General features: G+C 42.1%; 1 protein-coding gene across 2 annotated transcripts in view; it reads right to left on the bottom strand.

Moving 5' to 3' along the window:
- The window catches only part of SUFU (SUFU negative regulator of hedgehog signaling), a 90,216-nt gene that overhangs the window by 40,581 nt on the left and 23,838 nt on the right, over positions 1 to 25,797 (bottom strand). For both annotated transcript variants that reach the window (XM_015633359.3, XM_015633360.3), the window contains exons 3-6: positions 25,508 to 25,644; positions 5,104 to 5,246; positions 2,704 to 2,789; positions 556 to 628 (exon numbers count right to left, since the gene is read on the bottom strand). In XM_015633359.3, coding sequence (XP_015488845.1) covers positions 556 to 628; positions 2,704 to 2,789; positions 5,104 to 5,246; positions 25,508 to 25,644 — 439 coding nt within the window. The remainder of the gene's footprint in view (positions 1 to 555; positions 629 to 2,703; positions 2,790 to 5,103; positions 5,247 to 25,507; positions 25,645 to 25,797) is intronic.

Below are 25,797 nucleotides of genomic sequence, written 5' to 3'. Positions count from 1 at the left end.
CTGAAGAAGAAGGTTGAATATGTCTTCCTGCATGGATTAGTAGTAACTGCATCTGGTACTTTTGGGTTTCCATCATTTCTCAGTCCAATCTAACTTGATATCCTACAGGAATGAGCTACACTGTCACATTTCCTGTGAAAAAATAGTACTTAGTTGATTTTGAGTTTTCTGCATGTTATATCTCCTTACGTTTGCATATAAAAGGAAAGAGGAATTTCTAAATCTTGTATTATTCTTTGTCTTTCATCTTCTTTCTTCCTCCTTTCTAAAACAACCAGTCCAAATTTTCCCAATTTATCTCATACAGGAGATTCCATTTTCCTGGTCTCCCTTCTCTATCTTTCTTCCTAGAGCTGCCATTCACTTGGGGCTGGACATGTCCCTCTTGAACCACCTCTAAGAAGGCAAAGAGTTTCTCAGACTTTTCCAGGATTATTATGGACATTGAGAAGATCCAAGCATCTTTACAGAAAACATGAGAACTGTTGTATAACATTAAACCAATTCTCCTTGGCTACTACAAGAGATACGACATTTTATAAACTAAAGACATACTTGCAGATGTGGGTCAATCTCGAATATGGTCTCTCCTCTTCGCATGTCTGTTATCAGCCAGGGGCCTCCAGCTCTACAAAGAAAGACAGGTAACAAACCAAACAAGCCCTTTAATTAGAACTCCCCAGCAGGGTCCTCAGAGTGGACCTGTACTGAAAGGAAGCACAAGATAAGGGTTTAAAATAAGCCTAGAAACCCCTCTATGTGGTGTATACATCCCACAGCATGCATTTGCTCTTTACATTTTCCAAATAAATAAATAATAAAAGCCCTCCATGACCTAGCAGTTAATCTGCTCAGTGTCTGGCACCACCCAGACGTGCAGAGCAGTTCAGGACTGACACAGGCTGTTATCCCCTGTGCAGGCCCCCTTGCTCACACAAGACTGAGACAGGTTTTAATCTTACAGGAAACAAACTGAAACTGAGAAGTCCAGTGTAGCCTGAGTCAAAGAAAGATGGGCAAGGCATGGAATCAAGATTTATTCCTCTATTACATATCTAAGAATAGAGCAGGGCCCCAGTGAGACTTTTTTGCCAAGATTGGCAGTCATGTTCAGTACCACAAAGAGCTTATTGCTCTGATAAATACTATAAAAACAGACATTTTGCTCAGTTGGTACTTAATGGCCAAGTACTCAGATGGTTCAGGGAAGTCTTTGTTATCATTAGCAATAAAAGTTGGAAGGCTCAAGGTGTTCCCCAACAGAAGTGATAGAAAACAGATTACTGTGAAGATGAAATACTCAAAGACTTCACTTTAGGTCATAATGCAGCCAAACTGCAGAAGTCAGCCTTAGATAGTGCTTTTCATTTGAAGTAAAAACTGAAGTCTTTTGGAACTGCCATAAAAAAAAAAAAGTCTTTTCATGAGATACTTTGTTATTGCAGTCAAAAGCCCCCTCCTCTGGCCTAGTTTGTGTTAGTCTTCTAAAACACTTAAGAGTGGGAGCAAAAAAAGTTAATATTTTACAGGTTTTCAGATGCATAGATAACCTCTCTTTTTTTCACATCACTTTGGAAGTTGTAAATTATTAACTGCAGGGGTGTCACCTCCCACAGTTCCTCACGGGGGGGTGCAAGAGACTTTTGCCCTGATTCCACATCAATGGCTTAGTAGTTTGAAGCTTTGCCTTCAAATCATACACATTTGGGTCTCATTTTTCTCTTGGAAAGGTGCTTATAGCACAGCTCAAAAGCCAAAAACCAACATGAACAATGAACATGAATCTGAGGAGAGAGGTGCTGTATCTGTATTGACTTAGAGGAGCTAAGGGAGCTGCAGGCAGTGTTTATTTTCTCAGGGACCCAGAAACAAAGCTTGCAGCTGGACAAATTCACTCTACTCTAGGGCATTTGCATGAATTATCTGCACTTGTGCCTAAAAGGGAAAAGTTCAAGTTAAAGAAGTCCAGCTCTTCCAAATAATCAATCAATTCAAGGCTATTGTGACACTAGAGAGTGTACTATTGAGTGTACTATAGAGAGTGCCTAGAAACAAATATTCAGGACTATTTTGCTTTAAAAAGTAAGTCGTTTGAGTTACAATCACATGGCAATAACTTCCACTGAATTTAAAAATGTTTAAACAAAATACCTGTGAGCCAAAAAGATTTAGCTGCACCCTGGCAGCAAACAAAGCATAAACATATCATTTACCATTTAAAACCCATCTCTTCCTCAACCCAACATCATCTTTGTTATTTCTGCCAAGGCAAAACAATGAACTTCACTTTCATGAATGCTCCTCCTGCTGCAAACTGGCCCACCAAGAGTGGGCCAAATTTGAGAGTGACTTTCTCACTTTCAGACAGCTTTGTAAACCAGACCCTCTCCTTTCTTTCTTTGAACTAAACAGCGAGGTCATCGGTAACAGTTACCCCAGGAAGAACCAATGAGAAAACCCTGCAGGCATAAGAGGAAGGAAATTAAGCTTTCAAGACCTCATTCTCTTTCACCCTGAACATGTGGACTTCCACATGCATTAATTTGCCATCCAAGTGTCTGTGCGTGAGAACAGATTCGCAATGAATTCCCATCTCCTGCTACAGCATGGATTAAATAAGCTCCATCAGCAAGTTAAAGACTGTTAATAAAAATAAACAAGTGAACTTTCTCTATGGAAATGCTCCCCTATATGACCACTTACACCGGGACAGTCCGAAGTAGTTCCAAGATCCCTTGACCATTCCACTGCTGAGCTGCATGCAGTTCCTCAGTGCAAACCCCAACAATCTGTAATAAATAACAACAGAGATACTCAGCTGGGTGGGAACCATGAAAGAACTGTGGAGGAAATGTGCCACATGGTACTGGATCAAACAGTGCAGATACAGAGAAGCACCATTTCTTTAATCTAGATGTGCCAGGACAAATGGAGCCTGAGACAACAGTGGGATCCCACAAGTCCTTGTTGTCTCTCTCTCTCTACATTTACCACGTGAAGTGCACTGGACATGTAACATTTAATTTTGTAGAAAGTGTGTGAATGTAACAATGAGGAGGGTCTGGTGACAAATCAGGGTTTATACACTAGTCTGCTTGACCTTTCAATCAAGTCCACACAGAGGGGATGGAGCAAGACAGGTTAGGATCTGAGCACATACAAACACTGCTCTGTCAACCAACTGCTAGGGGCAAATGCAATACTGCACAAGCCATCTCAACCAGGCAAAGGATTTGCTGCCACATGGGATTGCTTTGGTGCTCATAAAATCTTTGACCAACTCAGTTTGCTGACTGGTTACATCTTACCCAGCACCATAAAGTAAAGCTGCTTACACACCACATAATCCACTTGTCACTGCAGGCAACTGCAGAATTCTGCCTTCCTGTATAAAGCAGGATGTGTTTGCTTTTCAGGGTAGGAGCTGCCACACTGAGCAATACCAGATGTCTCTCTAACAGCAGCTGAGATCAGCTGCTTCAAATGAAGGGGTGAAACACCCTTCAGCTGATAGCAGAAGGCAGTTTCTTCCTGTTGTATCAACCACTGGCTTGAGCACAATGATTCATTCTGAAATCAAAAACATTTTTAGCCATAGTCTTCTATTTTCATCCTCAAACTCTTAAGTCTTTTCCAACAACACTGAATTTTTGGTCAAAATCTGTTGAACTGATGTTTTATCAGAAAAGAGGAAAACTGAAAACTAAGTTCTGAAGGCCAGCAAGCAGAAGTGAATGATGTGCCTTCTGCTGCAGGCATATGCACTGATAGAGATCTATATGGAAAACCCTCATGTCAGCACATATCCAGCTCTGCACACACTACCTCTCTGGCCCCTTGCAGAGTTTGTTTTCTCAGGACCCAGCTCTTGGAGGTGTGCACTTCATCCCCACCCATATTCCAGGCTTTGTCCAACAACAGCCTGAATCACCCCTGCTTCAGGACACCTCTCCCTGGGCCTTCACTCACTAATTACATACAAACACCAAGACTCTAAACAGGAAATTATTTTGTGTTTATTCTTTGCTTTTTGTAATCATTTATCCTCATGGGTCAAAATAAATCTGTAACAACAAGCATCAAACAAAGGGGAAAACCAAATCAACTGTATGTGTTGGGGAAGATTAGAGGCCAAGGGCCTCAGGATATAGCAAGCTGACTGTTCCTTGATTCAGGACAGCTGGGCACTAAAGAAGAGATGAGGACTAACACAGTACTAACTGTAGAGTCAGCCAGGGATTATCCTGTTTAGCTTGGCTCTCTGTCGCTCTTTCCAGGTCCCACAACTCACCTTGCACTTATTAATCTCACACCCACTTTGTTTTTGTTGACAAAACACAGACGTTTGGGCACCTTAGGAAAACCTTGGACTGCAGCTGTCTTGTGCAGGTTTGTGGTAACAGAATTTCCTTTTACATGTTGCAACTACAGCCAAAGACAAATGGGAGCAACTAGAGGCTTAAGTTGTAAAATATAGACACATTTTCCCGCAGGATGGAAGCTTTTCCACGGAGCATGAAGAAATCAGCAGTTGGCATAAACTATGCCACTCTTGCACTAAGGTTATTAACGCAATGTGCAATTAAAAAATATCCAAAGCAGCTCATATCTAAGAAGCATTGCTGAGAAGGACTTTGGGAAAGCAAGCAAACCTGTTTGGCCTCAGAAGCTTCCCATACTGAACAGCAGAGTCAAATGTTTTAATTTAATGTTTTTCAATGTTTTTTTTGCAAAGCAAACCTAAATCTTTCTTAAATAGTAGATCAATACAGGAAAACTCAGCCTCTAAATAATCTCTGTGTCAGTGCTGCAAGCTACATTTCTGCCATTAAGTACTGCAAAACCAGCTCCAAGTCTTGCTCCAAACTCTTCTCTTCCTAGCATTCAAACTAGTAGATCACTTATCGGTATTACCATAGAATTAACTTTAATGTGTCTTTACATTATGTTTTAAAAGAGTTTCTCTCAACATTTTTTTTTTCTACATTCATGTTTGAAACTGAAGACATGATAATAAATATCTGAGTTACACAGCTCAGTGCAATGTTAGCTGCACTCCATGCCCAGGAGGTGGCAGTCGGAGCCATCGTGGCAGGGCCGTACCTGTAGGAAAGTAACGACCCCAAAAGGAGTCTGCACCGGCTGCATCTGGGGGTCTTCTGTCAGTAACATGTGCTGGATTCGAGATTCACTGTTGTCCAAAGGACTGTGCCATGACACATGGTCACCGCTGCAAAAGGTGTTTTCTGCAAGGACAAGAAACAAGAAATATTTAGTCTGCAAAGTCTGCTAGAATATTCCTTCTGTTGGCAGCTGCTTCTGCCTGCTGCCAGGGAGGGACTTCCAGCCTCAGCTGGGACAGTCAGTGGTGACTATTCACAATGACTGTCCCTGGCCAGCTCTGCTGAGCCTTTGAACCACCTGAAGCAGGAATGGAGTCCCATTGAGTCATCTGAATTCATGCACTGATTTCAAAATTGCCCACTCTTGAGTCCTGTGGCAAAAAATACTGTCCTACTTTGATATTAAGCCAAACACAGGAATACCAGCAAATAAAATTAGCCTCTCATTTACTATTAATCTCCTTTTGTGCGAGGACACAGAAAATCAGCAGGCCATATTGGCTGCCCATTGCTACAGCAATTCACGCTCTTAATTTGCCCCAGAGAAAATATTCTGAACTTTGAATTAAACACAAATACTACCCTGCTATATCTAATAAAAATTCTGCTGCCCAACTTGTGATAGTGTAAGTCAAAATCACTGTCTCTCCCAGTTGTCTGGGCATCTCTGGTGCAGAATTATAATTGATATGTTTCTTCTTTCCCAAACAATGAGAAAACCAGTAGGCTATAAATTTAATTCTGTGTCAGAATAGACTGCAACAAAACAAGGCAGGCATTCCTTTCTTTTCCTTCCCTCCTACTTAGGAAGACAAAACCTTAGATAATCCCATGTTCCACAGCTAGTGCATGCCAGAAGGCAGACCAGAACCCATCTGTCTGATGCTGCCCCATCACAGGAAAGGCTAATGCTTGCTTTCTGAGTGAACTAGAAGTAAAACAACCAGCCATGACCACATTCACAGCAATTAAAGCACGCTCCACTTGCATGCAGTTCCTGGAGCATGTGTGGTAATGCTGCCTAGCTGACTGCTTTTATCTTTGGTCTTGTGTCCAAACAGAGCTTTATTGTACATACAATAAACAACCTGGAATCCACATTCTGCCCTCTAAGATAGCTGTAGTGTCCCAGGGATGAACTCAGTACTGCCTGCCAGCTTCCAAAGTCAGTGGCAGGCCCAGTGCCCCCCTCCTTGACCAAGCTCATCCATGAAGGTGGTCTGGGCTGCTGTCCTCGCTGTAGTCTCTCCCAAGAGACCACAAGGTCACATTTAGAACTCAGCAGGAAAGGAGGCCTTGCTCACTGGAAGAGGACTAGGAATTCCAGTGCAGACTGGAAAACACTAGTGGTTATTTGAATTGCTGTCTGTTGAGACTGGTGCATCTCCCATGCTACAGGAGCAGGATCCAATTTAGAGACTGCCCTCCCCATGGGCACCTAAATCTTCACCTAATTTTCCCACATCACCTTCCAAACACATCACAACAGGACAACTCTTAAATATCTGTAGGGCTAACAGATGAACATGACAGCATCTGCAACAGCAAGAAAAATGCTTTCTGAACTGCCAGTAATTGCAACCTATTCCCAGTCACATTAAACAACAGCACCAAGGAATTGGGTGCTTGCATACCCCAATGCAATAATTGTGCATCAGGATCACCACAACGGCGAGCGCAGACTTGTGCAAGGGCAGCAAGGGCAGGATGCTTTGAGGGAGACCTCAACAGCAGACAGGTAAACTAATGAAAGTTCTCTAAGAATTGCTGTGGTTAAAAATATTTGAAGTCCTCTCTCTGATGAGGAGCTGCTGGCCCGCTCCTGGCTGTAATGTCAGGCAACTCAGAGCGTCTCCACTGGGTGTCCCCATTGGTGTGGGTTTGAACATTTATTATAATGTTTTCGCAGATGAATTTCCTGCTTTAAAGCTCATTTAATTAAGAATTAAAATAAACTCTAAATACCATAAGAAACTTAGCCTGAAAAATGAGGCATGTAACAGGAGTGCTGTGATAAGTAAGGGAATGTTTTCCTTAGTTAAAATTAGGAAAGAAAGAAAACACAGTGAATACAAGCTGCTTCAAAGAGTTTACTGTTATGTACACTAAATTACACGCTTTCAGCTCTGTGACTGAAAGGACTGGTTCAAATATTACTTTACTATTAGAGTTGAGGAAATATAAGCAGACAAATGAAAAAAATTTTTTTTTAGTATCAAAATCTGATTAAAGAAATCACACTTAGAATGTTGCAAGGGATATCTTGTGATATTTTCCAAGTTAGACAAAATGTGGCTGATTAATTTTTTTAAAATGATAAAAGCCTCTCAGTCACAGTTTTCAGGAATGAAACAAAGCCACAAAGAGCTTATTCTTGGGCCCTGTCTTTATACCACAACATTTTGCCCATCAAATGCTCACACAATTCTATGCTGATCGATCGTTGCGTTTCACTGTTGGTGCTACTTCTCCTGGGAAAGCCCAGCCCGTTTAGAGCAGGTTTTCAAATGCAAATGTCTCTGCTGGAAACCCACCTGTTTATATCCATGTGAACATTGAACACTTAGAAAATCTCCCTCTCCCTTGCATACACACGAACACCACAAAATTCACACTGACTACTCAATTAAATCACACAAAAAAAAATTCTGCAAATAACACGAAGCCAAATTAAAACCTGTGGGAGTTCAAGAAATTTGGAATTACACCCTGAAACCCATCTTTCCACTTGCTGCATTGTCACCCATGTGGGATATAAGATCAACTCTTGTACAGAGACCATTGCAGCACTGAGGACAGCCTGAATTACATGACATGTAGCCGTAAAAACTAAGAAATTATAGTAACAAAGGACTAGATAATCACTCTCCATTGCCTCATGCTGGAAACAGGGAGAGTATCTTCCCTTCCTACCTTTCATATTCATGTTTTCAAAACAGGACAGAGACAAGAACACCACCACTGGGTAAGCCTCGTTTCCTCAGGTGACCACAGCAAAACAACAGTCATCAGAAGTTGTTCCAGGACAAGACCAGGTAATTGTCAAATTCATAGGACAGGCAGCAAAGCACAGAAATGATCTAGCCATCAACAGTAGAAATTAAAAGCAAAGGAACTAAAAGGAAATATGTTAAAAAGTTAAATCCCAATTATTTAAGCCTATGGATAAATCAGCAAATTCTCAGGAGGACACTAAGGCTCTGATTTACTGCAAACAAGCTGACTGCTGCTGAATACTTCTGCCTCGTGGTAAACCTGAGGTGGTTACATGTTCCCTCCGTGACAGGATGAGCTAAGGTACCCAATCTGCCCCAGGGTAAATTCATATCCTTCAGCAGTTACCATGGGAGCAGGGGATGTGTTGTAAATACACAGGCTTGCCCACAGTATGCTCTGGGACTCTTGCACCTTCCTGCTTGGAAGGGGCACTAACTAACAAGCCTTAAGCCTAACACAGCAAGGTGACTCATCCTCACAATTTTGAAATTTGTTCTTTTCCTGCAAGTTTATGTTTTAACAAAAAGCTCTGACTTTTCTTTCTGGTGAGGATTGCCAATTCCATGAAATCTGACTGCTTCATAGGGACGTATTGATTTTGTAAGAACTCAACAAGGAAATCATTAAAACATTTCAATTCAGACTTACTATTTTAGTTCATAATTTATAATAGCAAATCTGAAACCTCTCTCTAGCTCTACAAAAATGAAAAGTCTCTAAATCTGCCATAGACCAGCTCTTGTACTATTCTTTTATGCAAAAGCAGCAGTTATACCAGACCACTCTGTTAAGCCACCCATATTTTGAAGTCTTTAAAATGCCATTATCAATTTTCTTTTACAGCTCACATAAAGCAGGTGAGGTTCCTTCATGCAGCAAAAGTCATAATTCAGCTGCACAATCTCTCCTAACTTTACTATCCAACTGCTCTGTAATGAGAACTGGGGAAATAACTCAGAGGGAACCATTCCACTGTAGACTAGTAAATTTTCTTTGTCTAACTTTGCTCATGTATTTTCTCGGATTGCGTTCCCCCTCCCTCCTTTAATTTGACTAAATATAGCTGATGCCTAAAGAAATAAAACCAAGTCATATTCTTGGCCTCGGGATGTTTTATAAACAGTATAATGCATACAATCTACACTCAAGTAGTGTTACCTAGCTCTAGAGAGAAACACAGATTACTTCCCACCGTATTTTCAATTTCTTTTTTAAACCTGACAGCTTTCCATATATGGATCCTGTTAGGAGTCCTTACTTCCATAATTGCCACAGGGAGTAAATTGAAAAAGACAGCAAACTTAGAGGAGTAACTGGAGCTAAGAGAGAGCTCCATCCTAAAGGTATCCCCAGGCTGAAAGTGAGTAAGGGAGTATCTCCAGTGAGCTGGCTACTCTGCACCCAGAGCAGATGGTGAACACTCTTTGGGCATCTGGGCATCCAGTATCTTCTCTTGCATGTGCATTGGAATCTTAAGGAGGAAAACAAAGAGCTGATGCTGCTCTAACCACCAAGAATACAGCAAGGGAACTTTAAGCCTTTCTCCTGTCCATGCAGGCTTCTGTCCCCAGCCTGTCTTAAAGGCAGCTCAAATTGCACCACCCTGGTTCATCTGGAGGCCACAGACTTGCCCCTTCTAACATGGTCCCACCTCTTAATTCTTGAGATGAATTTTAAAATTAGAAGAACAGATTTGTAGCCTGAGCATTCCTCCGTACCTCTTCAAAGACACCTCCTCCTTCCAAATGCCAGCTAAAATCAGCTAAAATCAGCAACAGAGGGGTTAAACTGTGCTGAGTAATCAGCCAGATAAATCCACCTGCACAGTGTGTTACTGGTTAGAGGCTGATACAGCACAGAGTGGGGGAAGCCCTAAGTACACTAATTACTACATGTACTTGGTGTTGGGAAAACAGCCACTCTAGACACATATCCTTCAAGAGCATGTTTCTGTTCCTCCTGTTTCTGGGAGAAGCCAGGTCATCGTTACACAGTTATTTTCTCTGGGGACATGTGCAAGATGATGCTGAAAGAAACAGTCCTGCTTGTCCCTGCAAAAGCAGGGCTACCTGGATCACCCCCTCGGAGCATTGATGTTGCTTAGCTATGCTAGTACAATGCTTGGCAATTCCCTGCTACCTTGGTCTAAAAATAAAAGAATAATTAAAAAAAAACCAACAAACCAAACAAAGAACAAACAAACAAAAAACCTCAAGATACCAAACCAACCCCCAAAAAACAAAACAAAACTCAAAAAAAACCCCAGTAAATTTGCATCAGTGTGTGGCACTGGGGATGTTGGCACACAAACGAGATGACTGAATCCCTCACATGAGCCAGACCTACACTATCTGCAGCACTCAGCAGTGTGAAAACTGGCTGCTCTAAGGGCTACAAACCTGCATTTTGACTCAGAGATCTCAGCTAAACTGCAGGCAGCAAGCCGCCTATGTCAGCCTGCATAACTCAGAGAAATTGTGTATTTGAGGGCAAAGAAGGATTTTAACTCCATGACTTATGGGTGCAGGAATGTTATAAAGGCCCCCAGTGAGTTCCTGACCAGCATGACAGTGATGCAGCCAGACATTTAAATTGAATGCAGCTTATCCAATACTTACAGAAACAACGTAATTTATTGCCTTGCCATTACCCCTTGCATGGTCTGTATAATTTATTATATAAATGCATTTTCTCCAACACATTTTTAATATTCAGTCTGGCTTTGTTAAAAAAAACAGTAATCTGGCAATCTGTCACAAGTAAGATTTGATGCTGTTTTTCAGTTCCGTTTTGCAGACCAAACAGCTAGAATTAATTGAGAGAAACTAAGGGCAAACACAGAATCCAACAGCTATATTCTTCACCAGACCTACTTAATATATTTCTAACTAGCTCAATAATAAATATAAGCATGCATGCAAAGATGTTAGCTATAATAAATCAATACAAAAGCTAAAGATGAATGTTGTGCCTAAGTATCTCAAAATAATACCGTTATTGCAACTAATTATATGGATGATTTTTTTTTAAAAACAGAGTATAAATAAAAAGACTTTATTCAGACTCATTTTCCAGCCACATTAAACTAGGATAATCAATGTTAAATTCAGTCTCAAGCTTAGTTTCTGAACCTACAAAAAAATGCACACATGGATTGGTAAAGGGAACAAACAATTGGGATATAATCTGTGGGGCCCACTGGTAAATTGTAATTTTGTTTTAAAGTCAAGATGAACATGTTTTAAGAATATAGAAGGAATTAGTAGAAACAAAGCTGTGATATATCTGCACTATGTTTAAAAAATGCTTTTCCTCCCTGTTTTTATTTTTCGGTTCAATTTTGCTGCTCCTTATCTCCTGCCTTAGGAACGGCCCCAGCCCTGGCATTCCAAAGAGGTGCAAATTCACAGTGCTGCTGCCTGCTGCAGACATGAAGCATAGAGAAGATCCCTTAGGAAGAATTAAATCCCAGGAATACAATTAAACAATAGTTCCACTGCAGGGATTCAAATTGGGCTTTTAGAAACAAGGAGCCTAGGCAAAAGGTTCTTAAAAAAAAAAAAAATAGCAGGAAAAAAAACCAGATTTTCAGTACTGTAAGGACTGCTTGACCTCTGAGGTTTGAATTTGCTTCTTTGCTTTTCAGAAAGCAAAGAAGCATGATGCAGATTATTTTTTAAAAATTGCTCTGCAGGTTGAAAATACAAAATTGATTATTGTACAGCTCCAGGGTGTTAAGTCTGGAAAATTAACAACCCTCTCAAAAGAGCCCAATCAATTTATACAAAGACATATAAACTTGAACATTAAATTCATTGAACTGAAAGCCCAATGAAGAGCTTCCTACACCTTCCCAGGGTACATCACGAGCAGGGCAAGGTGATTCCTCACTTATCCAAGTTGTGCTTTGACTCGCCACTACTATTGGCAGTGGGATGATGGAAAATGTGTCTCACTGTACTGCAGCTTCCACTGATGGAGTTGCAAATGCTGTTTTTCTTATCACAAAGTAGATCCCAGGCACCCAGATGTCTTCTGCAACATTGCAGAGTGCAGTATTATAGCAAAACAAATCAAAACAAAAACAACAAAAAAAATAAATGCTATTGTACAATAACCAATTTGGATCTGAACCTCCTTTACCCCTTCTGTTTTCCAAGACCTTTCCATCCCTTACACATCTGCATATCTGGCTTGCTCCTTCTCCCTGTCCCGTGCTACGCGTATATACAATTTCCATGACTGCAAACCCTGGGAATTTCTTACGCAGGCTCCCAGCAAGTAACTTCAGTGCCCAGGGCACACTCCCACCCTCTGCAAGTGGTGGGCCCCCTGTCCTCTTCCTGACTCTGTACAGCCTGTTCCACCAGCCACCTCCTCCCTCACTTTCTCTCCTCCTAAACTTTGTTTAGCTCCTCCACTCTGTTCCCCTCAGGCTTCTGCAGCCCTTGCAATCAGTAGAACCAGGAGCTGGCACGTTCACTGTGTTTGGTGTCCCCTTTGTATAAGCATTGTCCAGGGCAGGTTGCTTTTCTCACTTTGCTTTTGCAGCAACACAGTTTGCACACATCTACAGATTTATCTGCATGGCTCCCTCCTCCAGAAACGGGAAGCTGGAAGAAGGTATGGGAGCATGAGTGGACTTAGCTGGCATTGTTGAATAGGGCAGAAAAAGAAAATGAACACAAGACGTGAGTTGCTCCTTCTCAGTCACACAAAAGTTTGCTGCTCCAAGATCTTGCTCCTCTATACCCCTTCTATCACTCATTGCCCTTGGGTGCTGCAGGGTTGGGGTGCTTTCACCTCCCCCAGCTTCCTCTTACTTTCTCCATCCTCCTGTTCTAGCAAACATAAGGGAGCAGGAGTGATGTGCTTGCTGAATTCTGAGCTCCAGGTTAGGCAAGAGTCCATTCCACCTCTGCCCAGTTGTATTGCTACCACCTTTCTGCATACTTCACCCAAAGGAGACATTTTGCAGCACCCTTTAAAGGGTGGTAGTTACATCCATCATCAACAGTTTCAAAAAGCATATAGCCTCAGGATGGGGTGGAGGCCCAGGAAGCAGAAATGATATTACACAGTAGGATCTGTCAGGTAAGGACTCAGCTCAAACCAGGTATTTAATGACAGTTTATCTACAGATCATGTGGCCCCACACGACCAGTCTGAAGGGATACTTGCCTGTCATTTAAAAACCTTATCCTGTGTTCTGGCACAGGAAATCCAGAACGTTTTATAGTTACATGAATGTTTCCCAGCCAGGTGCAACTAGAACAAAGAATGGTACCCACAGCAACTGGCAACCTTTAAATGCCCTCAGTGAGGGAATAGAATTGCAGCAGGTGAGAAAAACTTTCTTCCTTGTTGTTGGACCTCCTACATACTTGCATATGTGCAGGCCACTGAGAAGGGTGGATACTCAGATAGACCCATAAGCCTGTACAATCATTTGTGATCTTCCCCTCAATATGCATCTATAAGACATTTCTGTTGAAGACCTTTCAAGGAGCTTGAAGGGAAAGCAAAGGCAGTATCTGCCTCTGAAGAACCCAAAGAATATGCAAGCAGCTTCCTTTAATAGCCTTCACAGCACAGACATCTGACATAGAGACTGTTAGACTGTGCCAGAGCATCTCTTTCAGCAAAATTATTTAAGAAATGGCAAGGGGAGATGGTCTGTGAGAAAACATCCACAAAGATACCACATCATAACCCTTTCAAAAAAAGGTTCTTATTACTCGGGAATTAGTTCTGGGACTTTTAATAGACAAGAGGGCAGAGGTCTTCAAGAGCGCATTGTGTCATCTTTCTCAGTGGTTGATTATTTTCCCTTAAATTTTCAGGAATTTAAAGCTTGCACAGGCCAAACTTTTGTTTTACTTTGGCAAAGCAGGAGGCCAAAGGCCAGGAAACAGAAAAACTGCACTCACACATACTTGCATAAAATAGTTATGCATTGAGCTCTGGCAACCTATTACAGTACTGCAGGAGAAACACACTTATTCCAAGAGTTGTATTTATGGTTCAAATGCAAAATGGACAGCCTGTTTATGGAGCATCTTTTGAAACACCATCCCAATTGTTCTGAGAAGGCTCCTTTAAGCCCCTAATTTTAAATCAGAAACACAAGAGCCCACTTCCCTCAGGTTCTGGGCTGCCCACGGCCTCTGAATATACTCTCCCAGTTTCTCTTTCCCACCAAGAACAAAACCCTTCCCCTGCTGTGGCCATTTGCTGCCTCCTGGCTGAGCGGGCTGCTGCAAAGGATCTTTGGCTCTGAGGCTGTCAGAAGATGGTCTGTAATGAGCTCTGCGCACTGCCACTCTCACAGGCAGAGTGGGTTAGTCAGAAAGCACAGTTTGAGCACCACTTGCTGCACAGATCTTCAATAGAATGTGTAAGAAGGTGGATATGTAACAGTGAACCCAACTTCCAGCTCTGCAGTTCATCTGCAGTTACTCTACTCTGCAGTTTCATCTAACATAAGCTTGGCAGCTGTCAAGGGAAAACACAGCCCTTTTCAGAAGGCTACTCAGTACGTGCAACCTTCAAACTCTTCTCTGTGCATCCCAAACAATTGCACACAGGCAGTGAGAGAGGATGCTCTTGCAACTGCAGAACAATCCCTCTGTGTTGTTGCTTTCAGCTCCTCCATAGGAGGAGGCAATACTGTTCTCTGCAGAAGCTTTTAACTGCTAAAGCGGCTGCTTCCGTTTCCCAGGAAAGGCCGGGTGGGACAAAGACCTCATATATGAGAGGCCAAAGGACCTCACACCAGCAGGAGGGGGAGTTTTCTGCCTTCCCTGTGCTGTTTCCTTTGTCCTGCATTCCTCCTTCAGAACACGGGACAGAGCCTTTTATCCAAGGCTGGGCTGACCATGTGCAGCTTCTCTCCCACTTCCTTTATCCCAGGGTTAAGAGATATTCTTCCTCACAGAGCTTGCTGGTGTGTAACATGTGGGCTCCTCCTCACTCTCCTGCAGTGGGGAGGCTCTGGGTAGGATGGAAGAAAAGGCTTCCTGCAGAGAGCTCGGCTCCCCTCCACTTTGGGCAGACAGCATCACCCAGATCAGCCCTGATCTTGAACTGCAGCCACTCTGGATAAACACCTGCTAGGGGCCAGCATCCAGGCATCCCTGGGCGTGGGGCCTGCTGGCTGTCCCTCTGCCACTTGGGCTGCTGCAGCAGCCCTGCTCAAAGATGCATCACACAGCTTCCTCCAGGTCTCTGTGCCAGCTTCTTCCCTCCCTCTCCCAATAGCAGCCCACCTGCAATATGAAGGCTAAAACAACTTGTGCATTTCTAAGTACAACCATGTATCAAAGTAACAAGTCTTGGTGCTTAATCCATCCCTAACCCTCTGGGAGCAGCATCAGCATCAGGGCTCATGGACTGATGTAAAACACAGAAAGAAGACAAATTTTCCACCCCTTTTTTTTTTTTTTCCCTTTTTCTTTTTTTAAATAAACCAACTGAATGAACTGTACTGAGCAGCTGAAAAACAACAAGCCAAGTTCAGTTCCCAGGCAGGAACAGGACATGAGCTGACAGAATTAAAAGGGACAGCATCAGTTGAAATCTCGCCAACTCAAACTGGGCCTAAACTTACTTTATCTAAATTGCAGTAGCAGCTACAAACAAGCCTTCTCTTTCAGGCAGCACTGAGATCCCTCACTTACTGCCTGGAAATACTATGTAATCAGTAAAGCAGTCTAGGGGAAGACAGCTTTCCTTCTATTTCAGCAAAGTCTTTTATAAGCAACAAAGGCTTTCTGTGCCTTTGCTCCTGGCAAAGTCTTTCCATGCCTTAGTGTGAACCTATCCTTTGGGGCTGGAAAAGGTCAGAGACCTGTTCCCAGCCAAGAACTAAGGGTTGTAAAGACAACAGTTGCTTCCACAGCTAGACACAGGAAATAACCATGAATCCAGACAAACTGCAGGGTAGGGAGAAAGTCCAAACTGTGGGAGATTAGGTAGGTAGAGAAGAAAATACTTCAATTTATATTATGTAACTAGCTTAATGACAACATAAGACAATAGACTTTTCATCCTCTAAGTAAAATGGGAGTACAGGTGTCCTTGGAAACTCCTGGGTTTCCAGTCATGCTTTCCTACTGCTGCACTTCTGACTGGGAGGAGTCTCATGCCCAGCCCTGCTTCACAGCACCTGTGCTAATGAAGCAAAAGGCAACGTCACTCAGCAGTGGTGCTGGTCCCTTCCTCTCATGTTCCTGGGAAATCAACATGCACTTTCCAAACCTGGCCAAAGGACAGCAGGGGTTTTTCTATATTGCAGCTGAATTAAATGTGTGGGGAAGAGATTCCCTAGTGCAGCCCAAGGTCCCAGCAAGTCACAAGCAAAGGACAAAATGATGCTACTCACTAAAACCATAACAAGCAGCAAAAAATAATGGCCAGCTTATCCCATCAGTGGCTGATGAAGTGACAGTACTTCAAGGCAAAGGTCAGTACTGAGTTTGGCACAGGGGTGCCTCCAGTATTGCAAAGGTGCAACACCCTTCCTGCTAGAAACAGGAAGAGAAGTCAATGATACCACACAAAATCCATGCAACTCCATTTGTGCTGCCAGGAAGAACAGGCATACCACACACGTGGTGGCTGGCATTCACAGCTGTGTCCCTGCTCTATGTCCTCTCAGTTTATCACCCACATCTGAAACCACTCTGATCAAGAGAGGACTCACAGAGAGGAAGGACAGGCCACCAGCTGCGTGCTAGTTCACAGCCAGGGAAACCTCAGCCATGGCCAAGGCCACTGCAAAGCTGCTGTCCAAGGACTGGCAAGCCTGTGCCTCAGCACCCACCCACAAAAGAGAGCTGCGTGTATCCCTGCCTCACAAGTGAGGCTAAAAGCATCCAACTCTGAAGGCCCCAAAAATTACAGTCATACAAACTGACCAATCATACTAAGCTTTGCAAGACTGAAGAGAGGACCTGCATTAATTTCAGCAAGGGAATCCAGATCTACGAGGAGTAAAAAGGGCCAGGTCTATGGCAGCCAGCACTTGAAAAGTGCCTTTAAAGACAACCTACAAGAGTTACATCTGGCAATTCTGTTGCAAACAACTTCAGCTCTGCCACCCGGCTCCAGAGGAAGCCAGCTACAGGTTAGGGACTAAAGCACAAGCTTGACAGCTGCCTGTTGTGCTCAGCTCATCTGCCAAACACTCAGCACACCAGCAACCGGTTTGTTTTATCAGCCAGCACATCATTTGGTACCACTCACAGCACGTACGTCCCAGCTGGAAGCTAGGGGATGTGACAAGGCTGGCTTAGGAGATGGGGGAGGGATGGGAAGTACTGGGGAGGTGAGCTCAAAGGCAGCAGTCTCTGGAGAAGGGGATTTATTGCAGCAGTGCAGGACGCAGCGTACAAAAACGCAAAGGACCAGGCTCGATCTGAGCTGCTACTCACAAACAGCTTGTTTTATGGGTAACATCTAAGAGGAATTAGGCTAAAACCCAACCAATTTCTCATGGACCGCTGAATAACTATCAGATGATGAGAGCTTTTGGCCATGACAAACTTGGGTTAAATTGGAACCAGTGACTTAATGTTTCCATACCCCTTTGCAGAATACAGGCACGCAGCCCCTGCACACTTGGTTGAGTCCTGTTCACCTACAGAAATTTACTGTGCCACAATTTCAACATTCACACAGCAGAGTTCAGCACATAACAGGTTCTGTTGAATTGAAATTGATGTTGATTTATACTTCTTTGCAGAGCTAAAAAACGCAGCTAATCTCCATACAATTTTAATCTAAAATCCTGGAATACTAGAGAGGAGACAGGGCCAGCTCTACACTGGAAACGGGTCAATATTATAAACAGATGATAGAAAAAACATATATATTTTACAAAGCCATAGCAACCAGAACAGAATAATAAATCGGCCTGGGGTTGGAAAAAAAAATAAAAATATAAGGGTACAGTCAGGGAAAAATGTGTATGAATTACTGGCAGATTTTATTTGGCTTTAGTCATCCTCTTGGGAAGAAATAAACAGCTTTACAAACAAGCCAGAGAAGCTTCATTTGTATTCAAGGAAGCAAGGAGTTTGTTTTAGGTTTAGAATTTGGTTGCTTGTTTTGGTTTTTTCCTTTTTACACACAGAAATTGGCCTGTGTCAAGAATGTTTGAAAACATGTTGGCAAGCAAGGAGTCACTGAGGCTACTACACTGAAGCTTTCTGTACCCCAGGAGATCTGAAGATGAGTCCTGCTGGTTATGGCAGGACAGCAGTTGCCAAGGTATCTGCTGGCTAATGGCTGGAGGTCTGTGACCCCCATCAGATCCTCTAATCCCACTGAGCCCCACTTTCAGTGTAAGAGTTATAGTGCCTGTCAAACACAAAGAACCTCCTTGACTCAGACTAAACTAATTTGATTCAGGTGAAAACTGCTGAATAAGAAGAGTATCTACACCTGCAGCCTTTACAACTTCCATAATCACCCTTGCTTAAACAAAGGTGAAACTGTGGCATAGAGAGATGGCATAATGGCCCCAAACAGATGTACTGGGACATCATGCACGTGGCAGGAATTGTGTGTGTGTCCTTCTTTAAACTAGAGACAAGCTGTCAAAATAATTTCTACCTGAAGAAAGTACAACATGTCAGAAATTACTAAGGAAGGCTACATGTACCTCATTTTGGGCCTGCTTTGGCCTGGCTGCCAAAGGCTTGTGCAGCTGTGCTGCCTTGGGCACTTCCATGCAGCAGAACCATCCTCCTTTCCAGGGGAGACTTTGGGAAATTGGCTCATGGACTTGAATCATGACAGAAAACAGAAGCTCACAGATACTAAGTTCTTACAGGTTTCACATAAATAACAGATATGAAATCTATCTTTTTCTCTGAAAAGAGGATCCTTCACCATGACAGTGCAGAGGTGTTTGTGGGGAAAAAACCCAAAACCAAACCAGCTATAGTTAGTTTGGTTGTTGTTTTGCCATGTTGTTATCAACATGTATAACTTGTCATGTACCTAACTGGAATTGATTCTGTCCAATCCATTTTTTGGAAGTAGTAAGTTTTCTAAGGAATAATTCCTACAAGTTACTTCTGAAGTACTCAGCTGAAATCTACATTAAATTGCCACTGAAAAATTGCACCTTGCATCCTTACTTTCTTTGCCTGCACATTTTGTTATTACTGTTTTGCAGTACCCAGAATGCAAGCAGCTTTCTACTATTGGCTAGTCAAAGGTCAGATATTATAATTCAACTTTTCAATTAGTTGAGACATCAAACTCAGATTTAAATATCTTTCAGTGCTATGAGAAAAGATAAATTACCTATTTATGGAATAAAAAAAAATACATTTAGAAGACCAGAAAAGAATACTTAGTCATTCAAGACATATTTATAATAATAAATGAGACTAAGAAGGTTCTAACTCTGCCCTTGCCTGAAGGAATGATCAACTCTCCCTGACAAATATCCATGAAGAACAGTTTGACTTGTTCTCAAAGAAATGCAGCAATAGGGAATCTGCCACTATACAAATGTCACTTGCCATTCAGAAGGTCTCCTAATGATAAACCTTGAGCTTATTTTACAAACATTTTAGTAGTTAAATTACAGAATTTTTAGTCTCTCCTATCCCCAGTAGGCACATGAAAAATGTATTTATTACTTTATTCCTTACAGCAACCTTTTGCATACTTGAAGACTGTTCTCACATCTTCCATTTTCTTCTCCTTAGACTAAACAAACGTAACTATTTTGATCATTCCTTCACAGATCATATTTTCTGGACCTCTGGATCATTCTTACTAATCTCCTCCAGTCTCTCTCCAACTGATGGATGCATCTGACTTGAAGCTTTTTGCCCAAAATGAAATACAATGTTGTCCCTCTCTCTTGCAGTGTAGGACCCAACTCTATGCAATACACAGAACACTTCTATTTATATATCAGAATAATTCCACTTCTATCTCTCAGCATGAAGAGCATGTTGATTTAAGTATAGCTCATTGGTAACAGAAACTCCAAATAGTTTTCTTCTCTTTCCAGAACTGCTGCTTTCCCCCAACAGACTGCGCTGGAATGTTACTGTCAGGAGAGGACCCTGCACCTGTTATGCCTCCCTGCCCTTACTGCACACCAGTACTTCCCAGCTCTATCCATCTTTTGTGGTTGATGACTACACATTGACAATTACTCAGAGTCTAACAATCCAACCAGTATTGCAGCCCTCTTCTTTGCCTTTTACCAAGATCTCATTTCCTTAGCTAATTCACACACTTGTTGGGACAAGGTAAAAAGTCTCAGTTGCATCAAGGTAACCAACATTCACAGCTTCCTATGGTACCTGCTACTTACTTACTTCTAATTTACTGTTGATAATTCAATCCTGGAACATCCATTGTTCTGTGGATGCCTTCTGGATAGTTTGTTTCTCTTAGCAGTTTCTTAAGACCTGAAATCTGATTGACCAATTAGATTTTTTTTTTTTTTTCATTTTGGGAGTTTGTTTTGGTTCCGATACAGGTTTTCTTATGGGATGCGAGGAACAGCATTTGTCAGTTTTCCAGTCTCCTGTGATGCTACCTGTCATCCCTAAACCAGGAGGGGCTCAGCCTGCTCATGCTGATATGTTCTGGGGCAAATGTCATCAAGCTCAGCCAACCTGCAAACTTCTAATTCATGGACATCCTCTTAATACTTCTGGCTCATTCCCCACTACAACCTGTGCACTGTGGAGAATATAACCATGACATCTGCCACATAATTATCTTTAGGCTCTATGCATGATGAGTTTTCATGACAATTTCTCCAAACCTGTACCTGACAGCTGCAGCTGTTTTCTTTCAGGCTAAAAACATGGAAGCAGCAAGAGCTCATACACATGCATACTTGTTTCCGTGCTACATCAATATATTGTCTTCATAACACATATCAGACAGACCCTTGAAAACAACATAAATTTACCCTAGAGAGAAAGAAAATACAGATTCTAATTTCAGGAAAACACAAACCATAGTCCCTCTGTAGTAATCAAGGGTCTTAATACTTTATGTACTAGTACATAAAGAGTTAACAATTGCAGTAAGGTCTGGATAAGCTTTCTGTAGGAAGAGCATTTCTTCCTTTTCATTTGAACTGAAGTATAAATTTGTTCTACCATGAGATATTTGCAGTACACCCATGAACCATGACAAGCTAAGGTCATGGAATTGTGCAAAGTTTCATTTTCAAGGTTTGAAGGTTTGGGGATTTTTTAAAACTAACAGAGTTGGAATTTGTGGTCATGGTCAAACAGTGATAAAATTAAGAACAGATAAAGCCACAAATAAAACTTTTTGAGACTTGAAAGCTTGGTTTTGTTGAAGGAGGGTAAGTACTGCCCTTTAATCAAAAGCACCAAGCGCTTGTTAGAGTGAACAGAGAAACCAAGGCTGAAAGAGGTCTGAAATTCAATGCAGAAGATTGCTTTCCTAAAGCACTGCTACAGTGCAGGAGAGAGAAACAAAGGAATGCAACATGCATATGCCTAGAAGTGTTTGTTAGAAAAATACATCACTTGCAATGAGACATGCTTTGCAATTGCAATACATAGGAATAATATTTCGGACAGCAGTAGCTGCTAGGTGAATATTCAACTCAGTTGTCACTGAAAATGCTCATGCTCAGCAGGAGTATAACTACACCTTACTCTCCCCCAGCTTCAACTGGACTCAGCAGCACATCTCTGATAATTAAAAAGCTGGTTTTTACCAAGAGATAAGAGTTTAGCTCTTAGTTCAGCTTTCAGAGTAAACAATTTTCTGACATGTGAAAGTGCTTGGAACCTATCCAAGAAGTTTCTGCCAATTTCCTTCTTTTTCTTGCTTCTTGTTCAGGGTGGATTCATAAGCTTTACTTAAGTTGTTTCGGTTCATCAAATGTTTTTAAGGCTACTTCAGAGTATTAAAGAGACACCATAATATTTTTTTTTGAAACAACTGAAGAGGACAGCATTAAGGTACATACAACAGAGTTGAACAACACTTATCACAGTTTCATTTGAGAAATGCTCTAAGCACTACAGTCAGAAAGAACTCCAGCAAAAAGAAACCTTTCATCGTGTAAAACAATGCTGTCATGCCACAGCCTGCTTCATGCCCAATGGGCTTCAGAAAAACCAGACCTTCAAATACTTCACAGTTTTTAAAGCTTCAACATCTGAACAGAGAAGTCCTGTAAAAAAACAAGAAAAAACAATGGCAGAAACTCACTTGGCTCTGCAGAGTGAGAATGTCAAACTGGGCTAGAAACTCTACTAGGCAGAAAATAAAGTAACACTGCCGAGGACTTGGGTGCCTGATTACCCAGGAGTGACATAAGGGAGAACACAGGAACTGCTCTGGACACTACCATCCTGAGAGAAAACAGCTCAAGGGTGTACAACAAAACAAAGCAGGACACATCAGATGTAGCAGAAGTACTGGGGACTCTGCAGAGCAATGGAGTGAGAGATCTTTGACTAAATTAGAAAATTACTGCATCTAGCTGTGCTCAGCTGGCATTGCCCTGAAAGATCAAGAAAAAATTATAAAATAGGCCCCGTTACAAGTCTTACTTTTAAATGCATAATCTTGTCAGGGTTAACATGATGTCTATTATTCACCAGATGATTTTAGCCTGAGAAAATTCTTTTCTAAAAGAGACATGTGATAATCAAATTTGTACTAAAATAAAAGTAGAGTTTGTTCAGTTGTTGCAACAGTATACAGATTCCTTTTATACAAGGCAAGAAATGGTTGGTAATAGTCAGTGATAACACATAGCTGGTTGCTAAAGAGCAGTGTGGAAAAAATGCCAAAAAACCAACACTCCTGTAATATTTTAAGGGGCCTTTGGAGGTCTCTTGTCCAGCCTCCCTAGCTGAAGTGGAGCCATCACCAGTGCTAGATTAGGGCCAGCTTAGCTTTGTTGAGCTAAGTCCTGAACCTTTCCAGGAATGGAGTTCCAGCAGCTCTCCTATAAACCATTTCCTGTCCTTCGCCACTCTCCTTGTGAGCAAGTTTTCCTTGAAGTTTTTCCAGGGCCTCCCATACTGCAATTCAGAGTTGTAGTCCTTTGATGTACTATCTAGGGCTTGACCCGACAATCTTGTAACTACCCTCCCTACAGCTGTAGGCTCCAATTAGATCACCCTGCACATTCTCTTCCCAGGCTAAACTGGCCCTGCTCCCTCCAGCTCGCCTCATGGCTCACATGCCCTAGAAACCCTGACTACCTTGAACACTCTCCAATTTTTCAGTATTTGTTAAAGGCCCAAAACAAGGCATAATATTCTAAGCAAGGCCTTCCCAGTGCCATGCCAAAGAGGTAATAACTTCCCTCCATCTGCTGCTCATGCTTTTCCTAAGGTAACCCAGCATGTGGTTCACCCATTGTATGATGAGCGTGGTATTGGCTCCCACCCAATCTCACAGTCAAAGAAAGAAGTCAATTTATGATTCATACACTGTTGTTCTTCATAAGGCAAATTGAAAACTAAACACCCAGAGGCTAGAATCCATCAGCATGAGTTTGAGCATGCCTTTAAAGAGTCATGGCGGATATAAAGCAAAAACCAGCATGGATAAGCAGAATACTGGAGGGTGGTTCATGCCAGACTGATAAGCACCGGCACAACCACTCTTTTCATTCTAAGAACAGTTCTTTGGCTTTGAGGTTAAAAAGATGGGACTGCAGGAACTGAATAAGGGAAGTCTCTGCCCTGACTGCCTGCTCAGTCACCATGAAGTTTGCCCTGAAGTACTCTTCCAAAGCCCATCGCACTCCGCACACCTCCTCTCACACGTGAAAAGACAGTGCCCAACAAACAACTGCTATGAGAACTAGCCTGGACTAGGAAATTTAAAATGTTCCAAATGGGATGTAGGATATTTAGTATAAGTTAACATGTAACACATATAGTACTTTGTATCTAAGAGGGAGATTTTTTTTTTTATTTTTTTTTTTAGACTCAGATGTTTTCTTCAGACCCTGCAGTCCTTGCATAGAAAATGTGAATATGAACTCCTCACTGCATGGTTAGTATCAAAAAGTGCAATACAATTTAGGCAGGATGGGAATCTCAAACAATGTAAAAAATAATAACAATCATAGATTTAGATGCTTAACAGTTGCAAAAATAAAGATAGAAAGGTGAGACAAATTTTGGATGGCAACTGGGGAAGACAGCTACACAGGGAAGGTTACAAAAAGACAAGCAATTATCTGGGCTGGCACTGAACTCTGTCCAGCAATATTTAGAAAAATACCCACAAGACTGCCACTTCCTCAGATTTGTTACAGAGGTTAGTGGAACAATCCTGTTTTTACCCAGACCTTGTCCCTTTGAGAGTCAGCCAGCTGACTGAAAACCATCATCTGAATCAAAAGTTACTGAGCAATTTATGAACTAGTACTGCAGGTACCAAATGCTACAAACTCAATAACCATTGATTTATAAGGTACTTTACCTGTAAAGAACCTCAAATTAGGTTAAAAAATGTTCTTTAAATATTTTCATTCAGATCTTGTGATGCTGGTTAGTGCCTTTCAAGTACATTAGCTATCAGCCATTCCACAGGTTTTCATGTGCTGACACTAAAATTAACATTCAATCCAGTGATATAAATGAAAGCATGAAAGACCAGTGCAAGAGGATGGTTTGTAGGCACCCTGGTTCCCAGTTTTCTGGCAATTCTCCATCTGCAGTAATGATTCACAATTGTTAATTCCCTGCCTCCCCCCCCCCCCCCCAGCCTTAGCATTCCTTACAACTTTTACATTTTTGTATCTCAACAACTCCATGTTCATATGCATTGCTACTGCTTGGCTGCAGGGACCACTGGAAGCGATTTGCCTGTGATGGAGCTGCAATGTTTTTGGCTGTTATAGTGCTTCTGCTGAGAAGTGAGACCTTATTAGATGGTTGCTCCTCAGCCATTCAGGATAGGCAAATGTGTTTTTCTTGCTGAGAGAAGATACTGGATGTGGCATGCAGTACCATGCTTTAGTTGATGAGGAGATGTTAGGTCATAGGTTGGACTTGATGATCTCAAAGGTCTTTTCCAATCTAGTTCATTCTGTGATTCTTTGAACCCAACTATGCAGGAAAGAGTCACTGGGCAGACTTCCCATAGTTACTGACTGTTGTGTAACTTCAGCTTTTCAATACTGAGGATTTGCAGTAACCTGAACAAAAACTGGTTTTGTCCCTGCAGGTGGGGCTGGAGGAAGAAACACACTCTTTTTGGTACCCACACAAAGAAAATTTCCAAGACCTGACTGGGTGCTGATGAGACAAGTGTCACATCCTGCAACAATGTGGCACTTCAAAACTAGAGCAGGAAAAAGCAAGGCTGTGTATTTAACCCTGGGGTACCTGACTGGAAGACGTATCTGGCCAAGCCTTGCATCAGCTCTGCTGGCCAAGTGGGTGGTGCCGACTCCCCCGTCTCTCTCTTCAGTCGGAATGTCAGCTCAAACCCAAAACCACTCGGTCCATCTGTTCCTGTAAACCTGGAGGGAATGAAAAATAAAAAGTCATTACACAGTTCTTGACCAGAGCAGGATTTAAGACTAGGACCATGGAAAAAGGATGAGCATTCTCCTCACAGAATCAGCCATCCAGGGAGTGGAATCTGGATGTGCAGTGAATCCTGAGTTCTGTAA

This window comes from Parus major, chromosome 6, assembly GCF_001522545.3.
Source record: "Parus major isolate Abel chromosome 6, Parus_major1.1, whole genome shotgun sequence".
Classification (NCBI taxonomy): Eukaryota; Metazoa; Chordata; class Aves; order Passeriformes; family Paridae; genus Parus; species Parus major.
Note: the sequence above shows the minus strand (reverse complement) of the source record. Positions and strands in the feature narration are given on the sequence as shown.